Source organism: Dicentrarchus labrax, unplaced genomic scaffold (genome assembly GCF_905237075.1).
Source record: "Dicentrarchus labrax unplaced genomic scaffold, dlabrax2021, whole genome shotgun sequence".
NCBI lineage: Eukaryota > Metazoa > Chordata > Actinopteri > Moronidae > Dicentrarchus > Dicentrarchus labrax.
The window spans coordinates 25,209,143-25,232,016 of NW_026136720.1; the positions used below are offsets into that span (position 1 = coordinate 25,209,143).

Consider the following 22,874-nt stretch of genomic DNA (forward strand, 5'->3'; position numbering starts at 1 on the left):
TGCGATTCTTGTTTTGTCTGTAACTTCATGTGCTGCTGTTGGTCCAGAATTTTATAATAAAACTGTAAATGATCTGAAATCATTCTCATTTAATGGTGAAATAACAGAAAATAACTGACTCTTTATCTATAATTAAAATACAGTTTACAGCTTTCATTTGACATACAATCTTTTTGGGGCTTTTTAATGTTTAATTAAAGATATTTACAGTGTAAACCAATGATCTATAAATACAGGTGAACTCTGCTGTAAATGTAAGCCTGATTATTTGTATTATAGCAGAGTGCTGTAATTATTAGATTTTTATTATTTTAATCTGATTGTTAAAAGTTATAGAACTGTAATTAAATTAATTATCTGTGAAATTACAGTAATTATTGCTGTTTACACTGATAAAAACTGTATTTAGACAGTTTACCAACGCTTATACACTGATGTTAAAGAGTTCGGTCTAGACCTGCTCTATTTGAAAAGTGTCCTGAGATAACTTCTGTTATGAATTGGCGCTATACAAATAAAATTGAATTGAATTGAATTGAATTGAATTGATAAACAACAAGTTTTTACTGTTAATGTCACTAATTTTACATAAAATGTAGAAATGTATTAAAAGTATTAAACTTGAATTTAACAGTTAATTTATTAAATAAACAATAAATATCTGAAAAAGTTATAGATTTGCAAATTGTAATTTCATCTTTTTATGTGAAAAAAGGGAACATTTTTTTAAATAATCAGTAATTTTATGATTTACAGTCACAGATTTTTCATTTTATTTTACATTAAACATGTAAATGCACAGGCTATTTTTGTAAATGTAATAATATTTAATGTATTTAAAAAGAAATACAGAAATAAATCTTTAAAAAAACAGAAAAAAGGACACTTTTCAAGTAGAGCAGGTTTCGACCCAGCAGTTCCCACCATGAGCGAGCACTTGGCGACAGCGGCTCAAACACACTCTGAGTTCTCGGTGAACTCTTCTGCTGTTTATGCAAAATGTATGTAAATGTTCAAAATCCTCCAAATCCCTCAGATGTCACACTGATTAATTGATTGATTGAGGTTGTGATCCATTAGGCAAATCCCCGGTTCAGTGGTACCGATTTAAAGTCCACACAGACACAATAAAGCCTCACTAAAGACCTCTGTGATGGTTCCATATTAAACCATTTCATTGGACTTTAAGTTGAGTTTATGCTGATTTATCTGAGGTGAATTAAAGAAAATTAATAGCACAGTCACTGAACTCAACCTGCCTTTATTTGGAACAGGCCTCTATATGGGACCAGCCTTTAATTCCTTTTACACAAAACTCTTGCTCAGCAAAAATGGGAAATACAATCAAACCAGTATTAATATTAAAATAAGGCGAGGTGATCTAAACAGCTTAGAACTGGGTTTTAAGACGTTTTTATACATCCAACGAACTTCTATAAAATCCAGACCAGGCCTCTAATTGAGACATGCTTTTATTTGTCAAAACCAGGCTAGTAAAGGAGACCTGCCTCTAATTGGGACTCTGCCTTTTAATTGAAGTTTAGACGGTTAAATCCCCAACTGTGAAACTTGCTGACGTTTCCATTTCTGTATCAGTAAACAGGAAACATCCTACAGGTCTCTACCTCCACCCTCTACCCTCCAAGCTCCAATTAACTCTCCAGTTAACCCCCCCTCCCCCCCGTAACTGTAATTGGGGGATATTTGGAGACGGGCCAACCCCACAGGAATTAATCATTCAAATCATTAGCTCCGGGTTGCCTCGGGGGGTTGGGGGGCAGTCTTCCCAAACACAACAAGAGTGTGGCGTCGCCAGCGACTCACCAGTTGTTGACCTGCAGGATGGTGAGGCCGGTGTCCTGAGCCAGCTGCTTCTTCTGCTCCTCTGACGGGTACGGATGCTGTGGAGGGACAAAACATGGAAATGTTAACACGCTGTAAAACATCACAAGGTCCTCTTCGTGTTGTTGTTGTCGGCGTTAGACTCAAAAAGACGCTAATTAGCGTTAAAGAAGGGAGGCGGGGCTAGACTCATTAAGGGGGTATGAAATGGAGCATAATTAATGGGAAGAAATGGTGAGCCAATTAGAGAGGGAAGCCAAGTGGAGAGAGAGCGCTGTTAATTAGTGTGTGTGTGTGTGTGTGTGTGTGTGTGTGTGTGTGTGTGTTGGGGGTCGTTCAGGCTTGTTTCAGGATCAGAACAGGCCTGAGGCTGCGTCCCTGGAGTCAGTGAGGTTGAGTCTACAGTACTTGTTTGTGGTTGTATTTTGATCTGAATACATTAATCTGGGGAAGGAAACAGGTCGCCGTTACTGCGGTGGCGTCTCCCTACAGTACGCATGCGTCTGAATGCCAGTGTACAGTTTACTACTATTCTCTTTACTTTCTATTACAACAAGTCCATCTGGAAACTCTGTCTGTCTCGGAGGTTGTGTTCTCTGAGCCCCGTTCAGTTGCTAACGCTAATGGCAGCTAATATTCTCTCCATAAAATCTGATCCAGTTTCACCGTAATCACTGATAAAGTTGTGTGTTTGTACCTCTGTGTGGCTAAAAGTTGAAGATTGACGGGTGAATGTCAGGATATTATTGGTTGAAATCAGTTAGTTCATGCTGACGTAAACACGCGTCACATTTAGTTTTACAGGAAGACACAATGATTGGATTTTAATATAAAAACACAAAGAAATTGAGTTAAATAAAACATTTTTGTCAGATATTGTTCAACAGAAGAACAATTTAACTGAAGATGTGATCTTAAAGAGTTAAAATGACATTTTTCATTTCACCAGGACTTTAAAAGGCATTCAATGAGACAATGCCCTTCCAGACACAGATTAAGACAGTATACAAATCATCTGCTTGGAATAATCATGTGTTTCTGATGTGTTTGTTCTGCAACAAAAAAGTATAATTTCCACATTAAAATCAAAAAATTCATCTTCTCCTTCTGCCTCATTAAAAAATACTCAATCTATGAAATATGCAACACTTGTTCATTTCTAAAGTTTTCCTGCTGGACACAAGATGTCTCCTCCTTCACTGTAAAGTCCATCCTCAGTGTCTGAGCTGCAAACTGGACCAGGATCCACTTCCTGAACTATTTGTGATGTCACAAATCTTCCTCATAGGCCTCGCCCCTTTAACTTTCCAATTTCTAGCAGATGAATCACAGACGTCATTCGAACATCATTCAAACATCCCTCTGTAGGAACAAGAATTGATTTCTGACCGGAGGAGCTTTATAAAGGTGAGAGGAAGAAAGAGATAAAGGTATCTGCGTGCACTCAGCAACAAGTGGTATTGAGCCATCTGGTATCAGCTCTACATAAACAATATGTAAGGGGACGGGAGAGAAAGGTTCACGTAAAGCTTTGTCGAGTTACCCAGTGCTGCGAACAATAAATAATGTTTCACTGCAACAGCTGACAGTGAGCGAGAGTTTCTTCATCTGCTGACTGAAACCAGCTGCTGCAGATCCTCCGTGGCACGTCGCTGCCCGTCCCTGACCCAGATATAAGCTGCACTTTCAGGAGCTATTTTCACACTGATGTAACGCACAGCGCTGCTAAAGTTCAGACTCATTAAACATCCAAAAGACTGGACACATGGCGGAGACACGTTCGCTGCGACCAAATCATTAAAAATAACTTAAGAACAGGAAGAATGAGCAGAGAACAGCCTGTTCCAAGATGTATTTTCATTTTGGGAGACTTCATACATTTCAGACGGGAATATTTGGCTTTGTGTGGGAACCACTCGGCACGTACGAGTGATTTAAGAGAACTGCAGTACAAGTCATGTACAAAGAGACTGCCAAATGTCTCCACAGTGGGAAAAACTGTAAGAAGTATGTGATAATTCTGAGGCCTGGAAAAGTTGGGAAAAGTTCCTGTAATTAACAAAAATAAGATAAGAAAATAATAATAATCTGTTCCCAGAATGGCCCAACTATTCTGTCTTTATTCACAAAATAATCTGATGATAATTAATTAACAATAATTAATTAACTGTTTCTGGTTGTGAATATGTTTGGTTTTCTGACCTGGATACCGGCGGTAAAGGTGGAGCTAATTAAATGACTTTATATACTGCTGGGTTCAATATGTAGTCTTATCTTCTCTAATAATGCAGAGTAATTGATTTATTGATTATATTTTGTGTTTTTAATCTGAAGCTGCAAAGTAATTAAAAGCATCAAATAAATGTAGAAGAGTGGGAGAAAATGAAAAGTATAAAGCAGATTATAACCATTGTTTTAATTCTCTTTTTATTTGTTATTCTGAGTTATATTACAATATTAGTAACTGGAGGTTATTATATAATTATAATATATAATATTAGTAAAAAGTTATTAATAATTATTAGTATTAATTTTAAGTATGTAATAATTAGCAGTAATATATAAATATTAATATAACTGGATACATTACAGTACAATATTATAAAATACAGTAGAAATTAATAATGTATTTTTACGGTATTTTATAATTTTATCTCAGTAATATAGTATTGTTCTATATACTGTAAATTACATTCCAGTACAATTACAGCAGTTTATTGTAAATCCAAATACAGCAACTTGCTGGCAACCGTGCTGACAGTAAGTCACTGTAAATACACAATGAAATCGTTTACAGGAGGAAGAGTTTCTCCACCGTTCATCACCTGCTGGTTTCACTCCAAACACTCAAATGTTATTTAAGAGTTCGCCGGCCAATCAAACAGCCCCGGGGCCGACACCAGAGAGTCACCACGTCTCTCTCTGTGGTGAGGAAGGAAAAGTCTTTGATGTCTTCTCTCCTCCGCCCTGCACATCCCTCTGCCAAAAGTGCTGCGTTTTCCCTGTGATCTGATAGCAGGTAATTGGCCTAAACTGCATCTAATTTGCCACAAACAGCGATAATCACGAGGTCATTTCGTCACATTTTCAGCCTCCTCCAGGGAGGAGCTTTAAGTGGCGAGTGAAGACGATGAATTTGACTTCTGATTCAGCAGTTCAGGGGAAACTTAAGGGAGACTTAACTTACAAATCCCCCTTTAAATTAGTGAAAACTTTTTTCTACTGCTAAAATCTAGAACACATTGGACCAGGTCTCTTTCAAAAACCATTATAGCTAGACTTGTCGAATCTGGACCAGAGAGGTCAGAGACTCAGCTTCAGATTCATGAAACCTTTATTCTATTTGTGAAAATGCAAAAAATGGCAATGTCACTGTTTTTTCCAAAGGTTTCACAAATCTGAAGCTGTGTTTTAAAAAGTCTCTGGCCTCTCTGGGGTGATCTAGTCCAAATTTGACAAGTCTAGCCACAGTGGTTTTTGATCTAGTTTTCACAAATTTGAAAGTGGGTTTGTAAGTTTCCCCTTAACTGTGAATCAGACACTAACTTTAGCATTGTCAGCGAGTGAAGAGTGAGAATGTGTGAAGCTTCAGACAGAAAAATGTCTCACATGAACCAAAGATTGTTCTTTCTGCTCATGAAACTGGGAGAAGCTCATCGCACCGTCACACCCGGCCGGGAAACACGTTGGAAACCACAGAATCTTCCCTCCGCTAAATGAAGCGAGAGTAAGAACACATGGTGGTTCAGGCCTGGTCCACCTCCCAGTCTAATTTCAGAGCTTCCACTCAGGGTTTTAATCTGGAGCCACCTGCTCATTATGAAATTATAATCCTGTTAGCAGGGAGCGGCAGCTTAGACCGCCTCGCAGCTTGCAGCCTGGACGAGCACCAAACTGGTCAGGAAACTCCAGGGCTGATCGGCTGGTCTGGGATCAGTTTTAATGCCTGTCTGTGAAGGCACGAGCTGATCATCTTCAGTAGATCTGTCACAGTCTAACTGAGGAAACAGTATTTACCTCCAGGGTTGTAAATAACCAATGTTTTCATTATCACAATTAGTGGGCTGATGATTAATTGGAGTGTCTGTGGTTCCCTGATGCACGTTACATGTCTTAAAAGCCGCCAGCAGACATAAACAATAAAAGGTTTTGTACGACTGTAAATGGGACTCTTTCCAAAATATGTCTTCTTTTTAACAACCAACAGTCCAAAACCCAAAGACTGAAAGCCGCAGGAAACTGCTAACTTGGCTCCGTCCAAAGTTCAACCAACACCTCTAAAGCCTTGGTTCACACCACACAACTCTCAGGCTTGTAGAAAAGATTCTACTTTATCGTCCCTGAGGGGAAATTTGTCTTGGGCACAGTGGAAACCAACATCAGAAAACCATCACAAAATCAACATGAAACATCTAACACTGACAATATGGCAACTTAAACTGAGACTGAAAGAAACAAAGTGCTAACGTGCTGGTGTATTACTAAAATTTCAACAGCCTGATGGAGCAAAATAATGAGAAACAAGTTGATTGGAAATCGGATCGGAATTGATTGCTGAGTCTCATTCCCCGGTCATCAAATACAGACACTCTGGGATCGTATCTTCCAGCCTCCAACCTGAAGTGTCTTTATATCTTTCTCAGCTCTGATTGGTTGTTTTTATTTGTTCTTATAAACGCCGTCAGGAGCACCAGGAGGAGGAGTGTTCTACCGTCAGGATATAGTAAAAGTTTCAGCAATAACGGCAAAAAGGTAATTCTTAGTTAAGTTAAGTTTAAGTTACCTACTGCAGCTTTAATGGATGCAAGACACACACACACACACACACACACACACACACACACACACACACACACAGGACCCTAAATGCATGTTACACACCATTTCATGCTGTGATGTGGGGGAGGTGTTGTTGTTTAGTGTCCCAGTAAACCTGTTAAGAGGCTGTAATTACTACTCATTTAGAGAGAGAGAGAGAGAGAGAGAGAGAGAGAGAGAGAGAGAGTGTGTGTGTGTGTGTGTGTGTGTGTGTGTGTGTGTGTGTGTGTGTGTGTGTGTGTGTGTGTGTGTGTGTTAGCACTGGTCCAGAGTCGTAACCTATGATATGTTCCAAAAAGAGCTAAAAGCTTTATCAGAAAGGATTTATTTACAGGAAAAAGTGGCAGATTATTACTGGAAAAAGGCAATGTGAGCACGTATTAAGGCTTGAAATTAAAAGTGTCGTTAAACTGCGTCTTTTGCATGTTCTTCAGACAGCTCGAATCTTTCCCTCCATCTGCCGCCTGATCGCCTCCTCGCTTCATTATCTGACGGACGCTCATTTACGCTGTCAGGGAAGAAAGGCTGCTCCGTGATGTATGTGACCACATGCTGGACATTTTTTGTGTGTGTGTGTGGGGGAGTGAGAGGTCAATAAAGGCGACCCCCACCGAGAGCCGGGCCCTGGGGTCCCCGGGGGGCCTGTCACAGAGGTAATGGATGATGTTTTCACTGCAGGGTGAGGGAGCCACAGAACAGCCTTCCTCGCACTGCGGGGAAATGGACGTCTGATCACAGAGGCCTTTATTTTTAACCAAACCCAGAGAGGGTCGGATGGTGATCGAGGTCTGATTAGGCCAACTACAGCCCCGATAGTTGGACTTTTTGTTCTTGTGAAAGAAAAAAAACTTTACTGAAAAACTTTTAAGTTATGATAACCCCCTCGGACTGAGTTCGACTCAATGTTTGACCATTGTTCCCAAATCTGTGGGTGTGTTTCTGTTTGTCATAGACTGGAAGTTGTTGCAAGACAACTGAAAATAAAGTTGTTAAAAGTTTCAGATTCTTTTCCACCTTGACGGGAAACGCAAACCGCTTGTAATACTTGATATCATTTGTAATTTATTTTGGGGCCTGAAAGCAGTACAATAAAATAAAAAAGGCTCAAAATATCAGTTACAGGAACATTAAGTAAAAAACTAAACTAACAAATCTGTATTGACATCAGCTTCAGATTCTCTTTAGTCTCCAGAACAGGTTTGGTTTGACCAAACAGTCTCAGGACTTCAATCAGGGACTAGAAAGGCCTACCTAAGACTGAGTTTCTGAGGATTAAAGCTCAGATACATCAGAAAGTGTGAACCTATCATGGCGTCACCCATCAGTTTGTGGCGTCCCGCGTTGAAGTCTCCGGTTTGGCGTTATAGTTGTCGCTGTGGCGGTTTGTCGGAGCCAGCGGAGGTCACGTACTGCGAGTTGAGCTGCTAACAGGAAACAATGGCGGCTCTCCTGCTCACACACGATCTGGTATTCCAGATAAACAGTAAAATGTGTTTGTGAACAGATTTGAGGAGAGAAATAGTCAATAACAGAATCTGGATCCATATCTGATCAGCACTGTTTGACAGTTTGATCTGAGTTTGGTGCGTTGAGCTGGATGGACTCCCTGAGAATGAGCTGTCAATCACAAGGTAGCCCCGCCCTAACGCATACCCTGCTTTATGGTCTGTTTTACTCTAAATGGGACCATCAGTTACTAAATGAACATCATGCTGTATGGAAGAAGACTGAAACTAGAGACTGAGACCAGAAACTCATCAGGAAACTGTTTACTGAGCTCATAAATCAACAGAGAAGTCGGCTCATTTCTCCATAAGACTCAATAATACTCCTCCTACTGGCCTTTACATATAATGCAAGTTTAAGCTAGCTGGCTTGGTCACAGTTTGCACTGGAAGGTCCCACAGTTTATTCAAGAAACGTATTTGTACCATTGAGAGAGAAAGACAAACGACATGTTCTCACTCCCAACTCTTCAAATCCAGCAGGTTGGTTCAGAGGCCCTGTGTTTCATAATATGACTGTGCCATAGACGATATATCCACTAGGGTTCATCCCTGAACAGCAAAAAAAAGCTCTTTTAATTTCTCTTTAAAACTTCCTGCCATTGTTGTTGACCTTAATTCACATCCCGACACACTGCCCCAACTGTTCATAGGCTTAATTGCATCTCACAGACGTGTAGAGTTAATTTTTAGAGCTCGTAAGGAACACGGGGAAGCCATCGTGTGAGTTAAGTGTATTGGCGCTTAAAAAACATTCCTGCGTTAGTCATCTGAGGTTGTTTTTTATCATTCTGTGTCCTTCTGAATTTTCTTCCTTGTTGTTGCTGCTGATAATCAAACGTTCATTAAATCCAAATCTGTTGAGCTACCAGGAATAAAAAGAAACCGCAGCGCAGCGGCAGATCGAAGAAATCACATTCACATTTAAATTTTTTGGTCTTTAAGTTTGTAAACACAATCACCACCATCTTTAACGACCTCCATTTGTTAAGTCTGCGGCGCCAATGATTCGCTCGTAATGAGGGAACGTATGAATATGATGATGGACGGACACTCAGAGGAGACGGCGGGACCAGACTGATGTGATGGTGGATTTCACATTGGTGGCGTTTGATGTCTAATGGTGGAGACTTCCTGTACGCTGGGTGAGAGGGAGGGAGGGGCATCTCTGGGTGGCGGCAGGGGGTTGAACACGTGTTGGTGCCTGTGGGTCACCGTGGCCTCGCCATCACCCACATCTGCAGCACTGTGGCTGTAAACAGCCGCTGATGGATGGATGGAGGTGTCCCGGTGCCCTCTGACCCCTGATGGATGGAGGGCAGGGGGGGGGCGAGGTCAGCGCTGGGGCTTCCTGCTAACTCATCTGTCCCACTCGGCTCAGGAGGCCCATTCCTCAGCCGGGTCGACAGGCGAGTGGGGCGAAGTCCTTCTCTGTAATTGTGGCGCTCGCTTTGAAGTTTGGGAGTCGTTCCTCTCGTCTGCTCATACGGACGGCGGAGGTTGTTTTTTATTTTTTTCCCGTGTGTGCACATTCTGCCGCTCTGCCGTCGTCGTGCTGTGAAGCACTTGGACGTGCAAAGTCTTTCCAGCTGTTTTGATGGAGTCACATGTGTAATTTGTAAGCCAAAGCAGCTCTTTAATGAGTTGGGTGACTGTAAACAAATGGTGGTGTACACAAAGCTTCCCCCACCTGTTTGTGCTCGGCCTTGTGAAAAAAAAGGAGGCAAATAACATCTGTGAGCAAGAGGGAGGTAAATTACTAACTAATTACATTAACAGGGACAATTCCTTCCAGTTGATTTTTGCACTTTTACACGAAACACAAAATAAAAACACGTAAAAGAGTGTGTGTGTGTGTGTGTGTGTGTGCGTGCGTGTGCCTGTGTGTGTGTGTGTGTGTGTGTGTGTTGTGTGTGTGCGTGCGTGCGTGCGTGTGCTTGTGCGTGTGTGTGAGTGTGTCTTTGTGTGTTGGAGGGTGTTCTGGCTTCATGGCCGCCTCCCCTGAAGTCGCACACAAAATCCAGCAGCCTCCTCTGAGCCACAGCTCATAAAAGCCGAGCCACAAGCCGACGTGCTGTTTACACCACACACACGCGCACACACACACACACACACACACACACACACACACACACACACACACACACACACACACACACGCGCACACACACACACACACACACACACACACACTCCACCCAGCAGTGTTGCTGCAGCCTGAGACACAAAGATTAAAAAATGAAGCAGGATTATGAGTAAAATTTACAAAATGATCTTTCTGACATTTTCCACATGTTGCGTCGACAACTTTCCCATTAGCGCTCCGGGTCGCCATGGTTACCAGGTCCAGCAGGATTAAAAGTCGCCCAACAGAAGCTTAAAGCCGACCAATAATAAAGAGTCCAACTGCAGAACTTAACAAAAAACAGGCTGTGGGTTCAAAAGAAGGCTGTACTGTTAGTGTACACAGTGCTGACGCCAGTAAACTGTACTGAAAGATCCCCTCCAGTATTAACGCATTTATACAGTCGGATTGGAACAATAAGGTGTGTCTGATAAATGAACTTTTTATCCAGTTTTAAGTCACATTTTCACCGTACATACACTCTTTAGATGTTGATGGTTTTTAAGTGTATGGCGGCTGTGGCTCAGGAGGTGGAGCGGGGCCGTCCACTACTCACTGAAGTTTTTATTTATTCAGGGAAGGTTCACTGAGACGAGGCCTCTCTTTTACAGGAACGCCCTGATCACAATCATACCTGGAAGCTGCAGTACAACCTGCTGATTGAGATCTGATTGAGCCGCATTGGCATCTCTAACCGTTCACCACCACTGCCCTGTTGGCGGTTCGATCCCCGGCATGTCGAAGTGCCCTTAAAGTTCAATAGAGCTTCCTAAATGTTGCACACTGGACCTTTAAATTGAGAAGATTCTTTATGAAGTTTATACAATTAGAGGAACCCAGGATGCTCGGTTCCAATACCATTAACTAGTCTATGCATCTTAAAGAAAGCTGAGACGATACTATACAAAAGAACTGGATTTAAAACTTTGCTGCTCTCCGCTGGTTGCAGCAGCTGCTTCACTGGTTTCTCTGCTTCGTGTTTGGATTCCTGCGTTAAAGCACCGTTGTCCTTCAAACAACCTTAACCTCCAACAGCTAGTGCCTTTTCTCTCCCTCCCTCTCCCCCTCCCCCCTCCCTCACCCAGGTACCAGTGTTTCCTCCCCCTCCCATCGTTCCTCTCACCTCCCATCTGCTGCAGGACTCGCTGTCCTCCAGGTTCAGCTCAGAGTCCTGGCAGTGGCCCCGACCCCCGCCGAGCAGGGACCGATTTAGCCTCTCCATGTTTGGAGGCAGGCAGGGGGAGATGGGAGGAATAGGTGGTGGTGGCGGCGGTGGAGGAGGCAGGGGTGTTTGGTTGTTCTGCTGAACTCAGCCAAACCTATGAGTCAGTCACGACTGGGATTTTCAGCACTAAGCCGGTCTCCTCCCACTTTTACAGGACGATTCATTTCAGCTTCACGCTCGTAAAAAATAATATTTCCCTTCAGGTTCTTAAGTTCTCACCATTAGAATGATTGGAAATTGATTTATTCTTTATTCTGGTAAACAGAAAAATATTAATATAAAGCTTGGAGAGACTTTGGACACACCCAAGCTGACTGGTGCTTTTACAGTCACACTGTAAACCCAACGAACAAAATGAGCTCTTGGTATTAACCCGTTGCTGTGTTGTTAGAGCTTGTATCAGAGTCTTTTATCGGGTTTTATTGGTAATGATGCTATTATAAACTAAACTACCTTTGACCCCTAAGAATTCATAAATACATGACTGCACTTCATACATTTGCATTCAGGGTGCGCAGCTCTCCCATCTATGACGATCTGATACGTATCCAGATACATCGGCTACGATACGATTCAGGGACGATGCTTTTTAATCCGGAACAATTCGATTTGATGCAATCTGATACAGTTCTTAACGTTTGTTTAATGCAGACATTTACTTTCCATTTTAAATTAATAAACCAATTCTGTAAAAGTGACATACATTTAATAAAGAATCCCCAGTATGATTTTCTTAATGGGAAAAAAATGGAAGACAAATGTCTCATTTCAGTGTTTAATGTCATTGTGTGTTTTTTTGCTTTTCCAACATCACTCAATAGTTTTGACTCATTCTTTAAGCTTCTCAAAATTGAATAATCAGGTTGTTCACGACCCCCCACCCTCACGCTGGTGTAGTAACAGTAATACAAAGCATGAAAGCTACCAAACTCACACAGGAGGAACACGGCTTTGCCCACAGACAGAACAACAGCTATATTCACAGAGAGCAGTCAAAATGTCTGCTCCAGGCCTAAAAGCACAACAACAGAAATACGTTCTCATATTACTGAGGTAACTGGGCTGGTTAACATGTATAAAACAGGTTATGTAGCCCACAGTAACAGTGGTTTTGAGTTCCTGTCCTCTGTTGTCTGTCTCATTCCACACTGTTTGCCACAGTATTATTTTATTTCTCCACAACTGACGACCCCCCAGGCTGAGAACCACTGCTCAGTGAAGAACGAGACATTTGAGGATGTCATTTTGGGGCTGCTGGGAAACACTGATTAACATTTCTCTACTGTTTTTTGACATTTTTTGGAGCAAACAACTAACTGATGAATTGAGAAAATGATGAATGAATGAAAATAATTGTTAGTTGAAGCTCTAGTACAGGTGTCAAACTGTTAATCGCTTTGGATAGATAGCTGTATGTAAATGAAGCCCATGTAGTACTAAAACACAGTTTTTGATGTAGTCGAAACTATTATATTTCGGTTAAGTCACTAAATGAGGCAAAATATCAGTTATGAAGAAGAAACATGTAGATTTCACAGTTAGAAACCTGGTTCATCAACACAAAGAACCTGCACCACTGAATACTGAATACTGCCAGACATGATGAATGTTTTACTTTTGTTTTTACTGCCGTTGGTTGTCTCAGCATTGATTGATTCAGCTGCATTATGAATACACTCGGATGTTGAAAATGAGTCATGAGCAAACACCTTCCTCCCTGCATTCAGTTATTTCCATGCAGTGATTACAATTCTTTGTATCGTTGCAGCCTTTTGTGAAGCAGAAACACTTGTTAGTGCTTGCTCTGTCCTGTTATGCATTATTTAAACTTGGTATGTGTTAATACAAGTGTTAACCGGCGAGGAATCAATGAGCAGAGTTAAAAATGTTTCTTAAAGAATATCCAGTGTTATAAATTAGAAACAAGTTGCAATTTTTGCCACCAAACTCTAAAGTTCAAGACCAGAATTCCTCCATGAACTGCATTAAAAGAGTTAAAGTCCTGTCAGGATGCCTCTGGAGAGCCTACAGGCAAAACACCTGGACCACAGCATAGGTGAAAGGTCATCACCAAAGACTAAGAGCGTCCCCAGGTGGGGAGGAGAAGGTCAGCACAATTTAAAGTAGATTAGGGGCAGCAGGGGCAGATATGCCGGCACAGAAGTGGAAGGTCACAGGTTCAAACCTCCAAAACAGCCATATGTGCTGGTTAAGGGCTCATCAGCACCTGTTCAACTAGCATGGCGAACTATGACTCAACATATGATGACGCATGCTTCAAGTCAAGTTTCTTCAAATGAGTGATTGTGCATCTAAGTTGTGAGAACACGTCAGGTGACTGCCAACAAAAGGGTCGTTTCCTTTCTCTCATTTAAAAAATAGTAAGAGTTGTATTTCCTGAGAAAGCGAGGAGATGACAAAGACGTCTAACTTCCATTGACCCGCAATAGAAACACTTGCAGTTGCCGTAATTTTCATGAAATTTAGTTTGTTATAAACATGAGCGGTTACTTGAAGAATTAATTCAGTCACTATGGGCGGCGCTAATGCTAAGCTCTATGCCAAAAAACAGTCAAGAATCACCGCTTGGAAAAATGCTGCAGGCATGTGCAGTTTCTGGACGTACAAACCGACAAAATATTCAAAACAGCCACTGCTAGTCAGACCAGCACTTTGGACAAAAATACAGAATGAAAACAATGAATACATGTATCCTAGTGTGTGTGAGCTGGTGCATAAGGTATGTTGGGCTTCAAATTACGGTCTAACAGGAAACTGGCAAGACAAACTCTGAGGGGAAAAGAATTCACCTGTTGAATTATATACTTTCCTGTAGACAGACATCCACATTTTACAAAAACAAGCAACCAGGCAGCTTTATAATAATATAATATGTAAAGAAATCTAACAATATAATACATAAAACTGACAAAAGCTAGACACTCCTACAAGTAACCAGTATCAGGTTCAACTTCTCATGTTTATAATGAACCAAATTTCTTGAAAATTGACTTAGAATTAAGAGTTTCGTAGTGCAGTCTGTATCTATGATTGTATTGTTAACTAGCAGATCTTGACCTCCCCAATATGGCGACTTTGCAGACTTATAGCGGCGGCATACAGCAGCGGACAATGAGGTATCTATGTTTCTATATTTATGGTGCCCACCTCAACAACCCGGCTCACAAACAACAACACTGGCATGGTATTATAGCACGAAGCATTCCACACACTGGACCACATCGGTTTCTATTTTCTCAACACTTTCCACTGCTCTTACCGTCAGGTGCTGAAAAAGCCAGGCTCTCAGGATGTTAGTGGCCACTTTGGGGAAGATTCCTCTTTTCTTGTTGTGCAGTTTGTCCCTGTCGGGGTCGTCATCGTCCCCCGTGCTGGGGGATGCCATCCCGTTATCCAGGCAGTCACCTGATCAACAGATGGAGAAGAAGAATTCATAGTCTCGACCAACGAATCCAAACGTACCACGTCAGACTGGTTATTAGGTATCTGACCACCTTTCTGAAGGTGGTTTTTAGGTTTAGTTTGTTTCTGTCCACTTTGAATGAAGTTACGATGACCTGAAGGTAAAATGAGTCTCTGGAGTCTGGTGGAGAGTGATAGTGATATTACGACTGTTTGTGGTTAAACTAAAGGTCTATCTCTGTAGGGATCCTTTCCATAATGCTGTCAGACACTGACAATAACAACCTGAGTCTGTCAGTGGCAAAACCTTTTGAATTTGTCCCCAAGGATTCACGTTTGTTGTCGCCACCATTTCACCAGTATTTTCACAAGTAAAAGATTTATTTCGACCAAATCACTGTCGGTAATTGTTGGAAAGACTAACAGCTGAAGTTTGTTTCCATCCAGTTTGATGTATGTTTTACGATTATCTGATCTCAGTAAAATGATTCGTGGGATGTTCTGGTCTGAGATGCTGTGCGCTACTGCAGTAGCAGTGAATTTTGTATATAAAAGAAGATTTAAAAGACGCAATCTTTTAATGTTGTTTAATTCATTGACACAAAAACATTGGTCAAACACAGCCAGCTAGCTACCATTATCTCATTTTACCCAGTGCACCTCTCAGCACTTTTCTGCCCATTAAAACACATGCCTTCACTCATGTACTTTCTCTGCACAGATTTTCCCAGTTGATGAGCAGATTCAAACTGGTGACCCTGCAGTCCCGCTGGCCTGCCCTGCTTTGTAACTCTCTGCGTGCCCCACCATCCCCCCGCAGGGTTTGGATCGTGGCAAATAACGCAGCATTTCAACTGAAAACCACTAAAAGCTGCCGGGCCCGGTGTTTTTACTGCACTTTCTCTGCCTGTTTAATGAGGCTCATTTTCTCCTCAGTGTTTTTAACAGCGCCGGGCCAAGGTTAGGGCGACAGTCCCCGGCAGCCTTCAGCAGGAGCTCCAGGCTCCAGGTCCCGCCGCCCTGCCCAGAGTCAGCGGTGAACGAGGGCCTCGATAAGCCTGAACAGAGGCAGGATTCTGCCGCGCAGCAGAGCCTGAAAAGGTGGAAATAATCATAAAAATGATGCGTAACTCCATAAACAAGCTCTCAGCCTCATTAGGCTGAACCGCAAGCTCCCCTAGGCTGATTTACTCCCCTCCACCCGCACTCCCTCTCTCCTCTCTCCCCTTAGAGAGCTGAGGAAAGAGAGGTCCGATCCAACCTGCTAATGGTTTGTGACATCTCGGCTTCACAACAACCTGTGGAGTCAAGGAGAGGAGGAGGACGTTTGATGGGTGATGAAGAGGGGGAAGAAAATAGAGATGTGGAGGATGATTTAGTGAAAGCTTCATTGTGATCCCAGATGACAAGCAGAGTCACAGCGGGATGAACAACAAGTGGGATTTTTTCTCGTACCTGTCACCTCCACATATCATTAAAATGCTGCAGGTTTTAAAGCTCTGATCTGTAACATTGTCTCATTAAACTGTTGATAGAGCTATGTTCTATATGTAGTTGATTCAATCAATAATCTATAATCATTTAACAGTGTATAAACTCTGGCTTTATGTTCTATATGTAGTTGTGTACTGACATTATCCCAAATGTTTCCAAAAAAGTTCAAAGTCAGAGAAATCTGTCATTTTATTCAGGTAACGCTGCGTTTCACCGGTCGCCTGTCGATGGCGTCATATCCCCTTTGTGCCTGCGTCAGTGTTGTGGTTGTCTGCCAGAAGCTGTCATACATTGACTGTTGATCCAGTCTGAAGCCACATTGTTACCATCCACTGTTTAGATCTTGGTGCTTTTTAACTCTAGATTTGAACCGGATGAAGGATTTTAGTCATCGGACGTCTGGATCTTCAGTCCAAAACAAATTGTTGAAGCAGCTCAGTTGTTTTAGTGAACTTAAATTTGTGTTGATAATTCTTAATGATCCTCAAAAGTGTAAATATGTGATGCTATTATCACATAAAAACAGCCAGTAGTCTCGAAGTAGCAGAAACAATTAGATTAGATGATCATCAGAAAATGCATCGGCTAACACTTGATAATTAATTAATTGATTTATTATTTATTGGTTTTAGCATAAGCCTGCAGTTTTTATATGTAATAATTTGCTTTAGTGGAAGAAAATTCAACTTAACAATAAATACTTGTATTCAAATCTTTCATACTTAAAGTGTTTGAGTTAATAAACTGAAATGGTTTAAGGCAATCAGTTTCCTCAAAACCTTTTTACAGTGTAGGAATATTAAATTCCATCTCCGCCAATAGAGCCTCCTAAATGTTACACACTGGACCTTTAAGCAATGCTTTCATCTTCATCTCTCTGCCAATGGGAAAGAATAATTTACTGATTGTTTGTGAGACAGCCACAGAGCAACAGAGGCTGAAACAACAAACAGAAACACATTTGTGGACCTTTTGGAGTGTAAATCAGGACCAAATATTCCACTACAAGACAATCTGCTACTCCGGAAATGATGTGATTCCACCAAAACTGTGTTGAATGCACATTAAACATGCCCGTAAAAAGCGTCAAAGTGTTCCAAAGAAACATCCAGTGTTCTTCCAACAGTGCTTGAGTTCTGCATAGTTGCACAACATGATGAATCCCTCTCCGCTCTACACATGTGAGATAAAGAGAAAACACATGAAGCAGTCCAGTCGTGCCGCCTGCCTCCTCCATCGCCGCACTTTTTAAGAACTGTTTGTACAAAATTTTATTATCCGTGGTCTGTTGGAAGAACGCTCACTGGAGAGAAAGAGGAGGAGAGAGTCTTTATTTTGCACCACATTTCCACTACGGATCATTTCTCCTCTCTGCTGGCGACGGTGGGAGGGGCCAGATGAATAAAAGCCAATCCAACGCTCTAATAAAGGTGACCTCACTGCTGAGGTCAGCCCTGGAATAAAAACACTGAGACAGACGAAGGACTGAGATGAAACTTAACATATCCTGCTGTGAGATTTTAAAAACATACCAGAGAATATATGGCCAAAAGTATGTGGACACTGGCAGACATATATGATCTCCTCCACTCTTCTAGTTTCAGGCTCTTCACCAGACTTCTGAACCCGGCTGCAGAGATCTGCTCCCGTTCAACCACAAGAGCATTAGTGAGATCCAAAACTGATGTTAGTGATCAGGTCTGGTGCACAGTCGGTGTTCCAGTTCATCCAAAAGGTATTAAATGGAGTTGAGGTCAAGTTCTTCCAAAATTATTTCTTTATGGAGCTGGCTTTGTGCATGTCACCCGGCTGCATCAGATGGTTTGTTGGGCGTGTCCAGAGGGAGAGCCTGTGGTGGCTGTAGTGGGCTCCGTTTTTCGGAAAGAGGGTTAAATAATGCTCCAAAGTTTAGCTACATTTTGTTGACAGAAGAACTGGCATTTCCACTTTCAAAGGGATCCCTTGACTTCTGACCTCAAGATATCTGAATGAAAATGGGCGGTATGGGTACCCACGTTCCCACTTTATGGTAAACCAATGTAGTTTTGGGCAAAAGCATGACTTTTTTTCCGATATGAATGTGTTACTTTCGCCTAGTGTAGTGCCATGTCCTGGAACCCCTAGAGAAGAGTGTATGTTAAAATAACCAAATCCCCAGGGTTGTGTTTGCTGTCATGTCTTTGCATTATACAAAGTTACTGAGCCGGAATGGGAAGGTGGTTAGCCTAACATAGCATAAAGACTGGAAGCAAGGACAAAAAAAGCTAACCTGGCTCAGTACAAAGTACAAAAACATGCTTCCCAGCTGCTCTACAATTCACCAATTCACACATCTGTGCAGAAATAGTTGTAAATTACATTTTGCCATTTTAGGTGGAGTTGCTCACTATTTCTTCTAGGTGCAGTTTCCCTTAAATTGAGATTATCAACCAAAAAATATGTGCTGTGACTTTATCCACCTACTGTAACTGGAACGAACGCACAGAAGTGTTGAGCGTATGGATACACTGCTGTTTGTTAAGAAATAGTTCCAGTGAGTAACTTTACCTGAAAATGACAAACTGTTTAATCCCAAACAGAAATGTAAAAAGACAAACAAGATACAGTGTGAGAATCTGTGAGCTTTAGAGGTGTCGTTAGGTGTATTTTTAATGTTTGGACTATGCCAGGCTAGCTGTCCCCCCCCTTATTTTTATGCTAAGCTAGGCTAACCACATCCTGACTCCAGCTCTGTGCCGAACACACAGACATGAGATTGATATTGATATTGATTCATCTCACTCTTGGAAAGCATTTCTGTCTTTCTTCACCACACATTCAGCGACAGAGAAAGCCCATTCAAAGTGACAGTATTATGGTCTTTTATGCTGAGGACATGTTTCCCTGTTTATGTTCTCCAGGATGGCAAATTAACACCGAGCACTGGCCAGATATGCTGGGGAGTTTGGCTGTGGCTTCAGAGTTAGCCTGCAGTTAGCAGATGTCATATGAAGTCCTGCTGAACTGAGGTTTTTCAGTAACGTCAAAGAAATCTCTTATTAACCACATTTGGCTCGATCGTGGAGGTCAACTGAGGAGCTGGCTGTGTGTAAGTGATGTTTAAATCTCTACCAGGCAACAGAGAGCGAGCTGAAGCAGCTTGCGGTCTGGCTGCTGATGCATCCAGTCCGAGTGAACGCTCTGATAAAGCAGACTGGTTTCCAAATGGAGGTGTGACACAGTTTGTCATAGAAACACCCGAAGTTGGAGCTTGACTTGTCAGCTCAAATGAAAATCCAGCTCTTTGACTGACTGGATCTCACTCTGGTAGTTTTGGTTATTAAGTAACCACAGCTTTGTATACAAGGCAAATATGACTCGGCAATACGGATGCAACACTCATTATATATTATCTATAATCTGATAATTGTTTTCTAGCTCAAGGGTTCCCAACCTGGGGGTTGCCAAAGCTTCAGGGGGGGTTACAAAGTCTTTTTGATTTTAAGGGGTGTAAGTAATCTTTAACAAATGTACACAAACCTGAACACAAACTGTAGCCTAACAGAATAAAGGCCAAACATCAGAGAGAAGAAAAGTCTGAATTTGTCAAAAAAGAAGCCTATTAAGGATGTGTGACTGTCAGAAACATCTAAAAAAATACACAATACACACAGAATTGTCTAAAAGGTTAATAAAAACTCATCTCTTATCAATATTTATAGAAATAATCTCTGGTTTTATACACAGTTCCTGCAGTTATTGTGTTCACTGTTTCAGCTGTTCTCTACTGTTATTGTTACACATAATATTATCCATATGAAGGGCGTGCCTTGCCTGGGCCATTAATACCACTTTCTTTTTTACTAAATAATAAATGTATACACTCAAATTTCTTGTTTCATAATAGAAGAAACTAAACATTTGGACATGGTTTTATCCAATGTTCTTTTAACATTTCTATTATAAAATACCTAATTTGCAAATTTAAACATTAAATTTCACAAAACTTTGAATACAAAAACTAATTAATGTACTTAATGTACTATTTAGTAAAGGAGACTGCAGGTGTTTTGGGGTCTCTTCCTGTTTTTTGTTTCAGGGTGTGCTGATTTTAACTGTAGTAGCATCACACCACATTAGGTTTCCTTTTATTCTCCATTCTCTCTCACATTCCCAACACAAGTTTGTGCAGAAGTGTTCGACTGTGTGGTTCTCACATCTCATGGGTTTCCACAGTCATGTGACACAGAACATGGCACAAACATTAAAATAACACACCTGGAAACATCTGGAAATGAGGCAGCCAACCACATTTTGATTGAATATTTTGTTTATCCATAATTTATAAAACAAACTGATACCAAATGAGTAGCTTGTTAGTATCGAAGATCCCTAAACTACAGCTCCCATGAGCATCGTAGGCAAAGGCTCTACAGAGTTGTTGAAAGTTTGAAAAATGAATGGTGTTCAGATGTAGATACTCATTAATCACAGAACATGCAGAAAACTCCAGAAACGTGTTCCAGGAAGAGAGATGAAAGAAACCCTGAATGAGAATGTCTGGCTGAGGTTTAAAAGTAGCTCGAAAACGTCCTCAGAGAGCCAAACTCCATCACACCATTAAGGCTGATGCATGCTGGGATTGTATTTGCCTGATTAACAAAGCTCTCAGTACATCAGACTCTGGTTGCTGCTGATTGCTCCTTTTTTTTTTGAAGGTCAAACTCTCAGGTGAACCCCCCCCCCGCCTGAGCGGTGTAAAACTGTAAATGTGGGCAACAGATAGAGAAACCACAGGGCCTGTTTCAGTTGGCCCGCTAACAAACGCAGAACCAGCTGGACTGAGACCAGCAGCATGAAGCCAGAACTCTGTGAGGGTTTTAAAGTGGAACTGCAGTGAGTGGGTGTTTATTATATCACAGGTACATCAGTTTCTGTTGTTATTCTGTTGTTGTTAGAGTCATTTTCATTTTGGTTGTTGATTAATCTGCCAATTATTTTTTTGGATTAATATAGAAAATTACTGTTTGGCCTGATGTTCACTCAACAGTACTGAGATGGAAGACGTATTAGCCAAAGTTATGTCCCCTCTACCATAAACATTCTTAATTCTGTTTAATTAAAATCGAAAAAAGGTTGTGTAACTTCTAATTTCACAGATAAAAAGGTAAAACTTAGATACATTTGGTGTTTTTTTCTGCAGAAATCAGAAATGAAAATGACTGCGGAGGCTATTTTTACCATCTAAATGAACTTTATGTTATCAATCATGATCAGAATTTTAGATCAGATGGGACATGTGACGCCCCCAGGTGGCGCTCAAAAGTGTATGGACACTGTTTCTTTTCATAATGGAGAGTGTGCATGTTGTGTTTATGTACTGTAGGTCTGTTTGTTTAAGTGTATACGTGTTGTGTATTTATATCAGTTTAAGATATGAAGGTATATGAATTCTATATATGCATGTTTCAGTGTGAGTGTGCGCGCTACACCATGTGTTATTTCTACTTCCCCGTGTGTGTTTGTGTGTGTTGGGGGGGGGTGTTCAGGGACATAAAGCTCTCTTTCTTCCAGCTCTGCTCGAACCTAACGTCGTCTGTCAGCCTTCATCACTCTCGCGCTCCCTCTTTTTCTCTACCATCTCCCTTTATTTTCAAACTCACATCAAGTCCAACATGTCAAGAAAACCTTTCATAAACCCTCACACACACACACACACACACACACACACACACACACACACACCGTATTCAGATCCTTCACTTTAGTAAAAAGTTCCTGTACAACAATGTAAAAAATATTCCATTAGTAAAAGTCAAGCAATGCACGGTCAGTCAATGCCAGGGTTTCGCCACAAGAGTAAGGTTAGCTGACTTGACTTGACGGCGCGGTGACACCTACACAGGCAATGAGTCTGTGGCTGCTAATGCAGATAGCAAGAACACGCAAGGTGTCACTTTTATAATTGGCTTATTTTAATTTAAAATGGAAAATAATGTCTATATTAGAGACTATATTAGATTTGAACCGGATGAAGGATTTTAGCCATCGGACGTCCTTTGTCTGTCCAACAGCGTGAGAGAAGCAGTGATTGTTAAGGTGGAACTGCTTTATTCAGTGTGTTTAAGGTGGAACTGCTTTATTCAGTGTGTTTAGTGGTTTTAATCAGCGGGTCTGTTTGTGTTGGAGAGGAGGAGACCTCTGTGGATCATTGGGCTCCCGGTAGAAACCTCCTGAACCATGAACACTGAAGGAATCCTAACCGGGAGAAGCTGACTGCAATGACGCCAATGGTGGTGAAGAAAACAACTCCCATGATCCCACGCTGCTTCACTGCATCATCAAACTTTTTATCTTGTTATTGTTTTATGTGAGAGACCTCCTAGCTGCAGAAATGACATATTTTATGTTCAAATTATGGGGTAATTTAGAGGGACAATGTCTCTTTACTCTCACAGACATC

General features: G+C 41.4%; 1 protein-coding gene across 2 annotated transcripts in view; it reads right to left on the reverse strand.

Annotated features, from left to right (window-relative positions):
- meis1a (Meis homeobox 1 a) overlaps positions 1-22,874 on the reverse strand; it is a 91,007-nt gene that overhangs the window by 55,327 nt on the left and 12,806 nt on the right. Inside the window, exons 8-9 of one of the 2 annotated variants that reach the window (XM_051383105.1) lie at positions 14,796-14,941; positions 1,825-1,901 (exon numbers count right to left, since the gene is read on the reverse strand). The exons of the other annotated variant lie outside the window; for it this stretch is intronic. Coding sequence (XP_051239065.1) covers positions 1,825-1,901; positions 14,796-14,941 — 223 coding nt within the window. The remainder of the gene's footprint in view (positions 1-1,824; positions 1,902-14,795; positions 14,942-22,874) is intronic. 2 annotated transcript variants of the gene reach the window in all.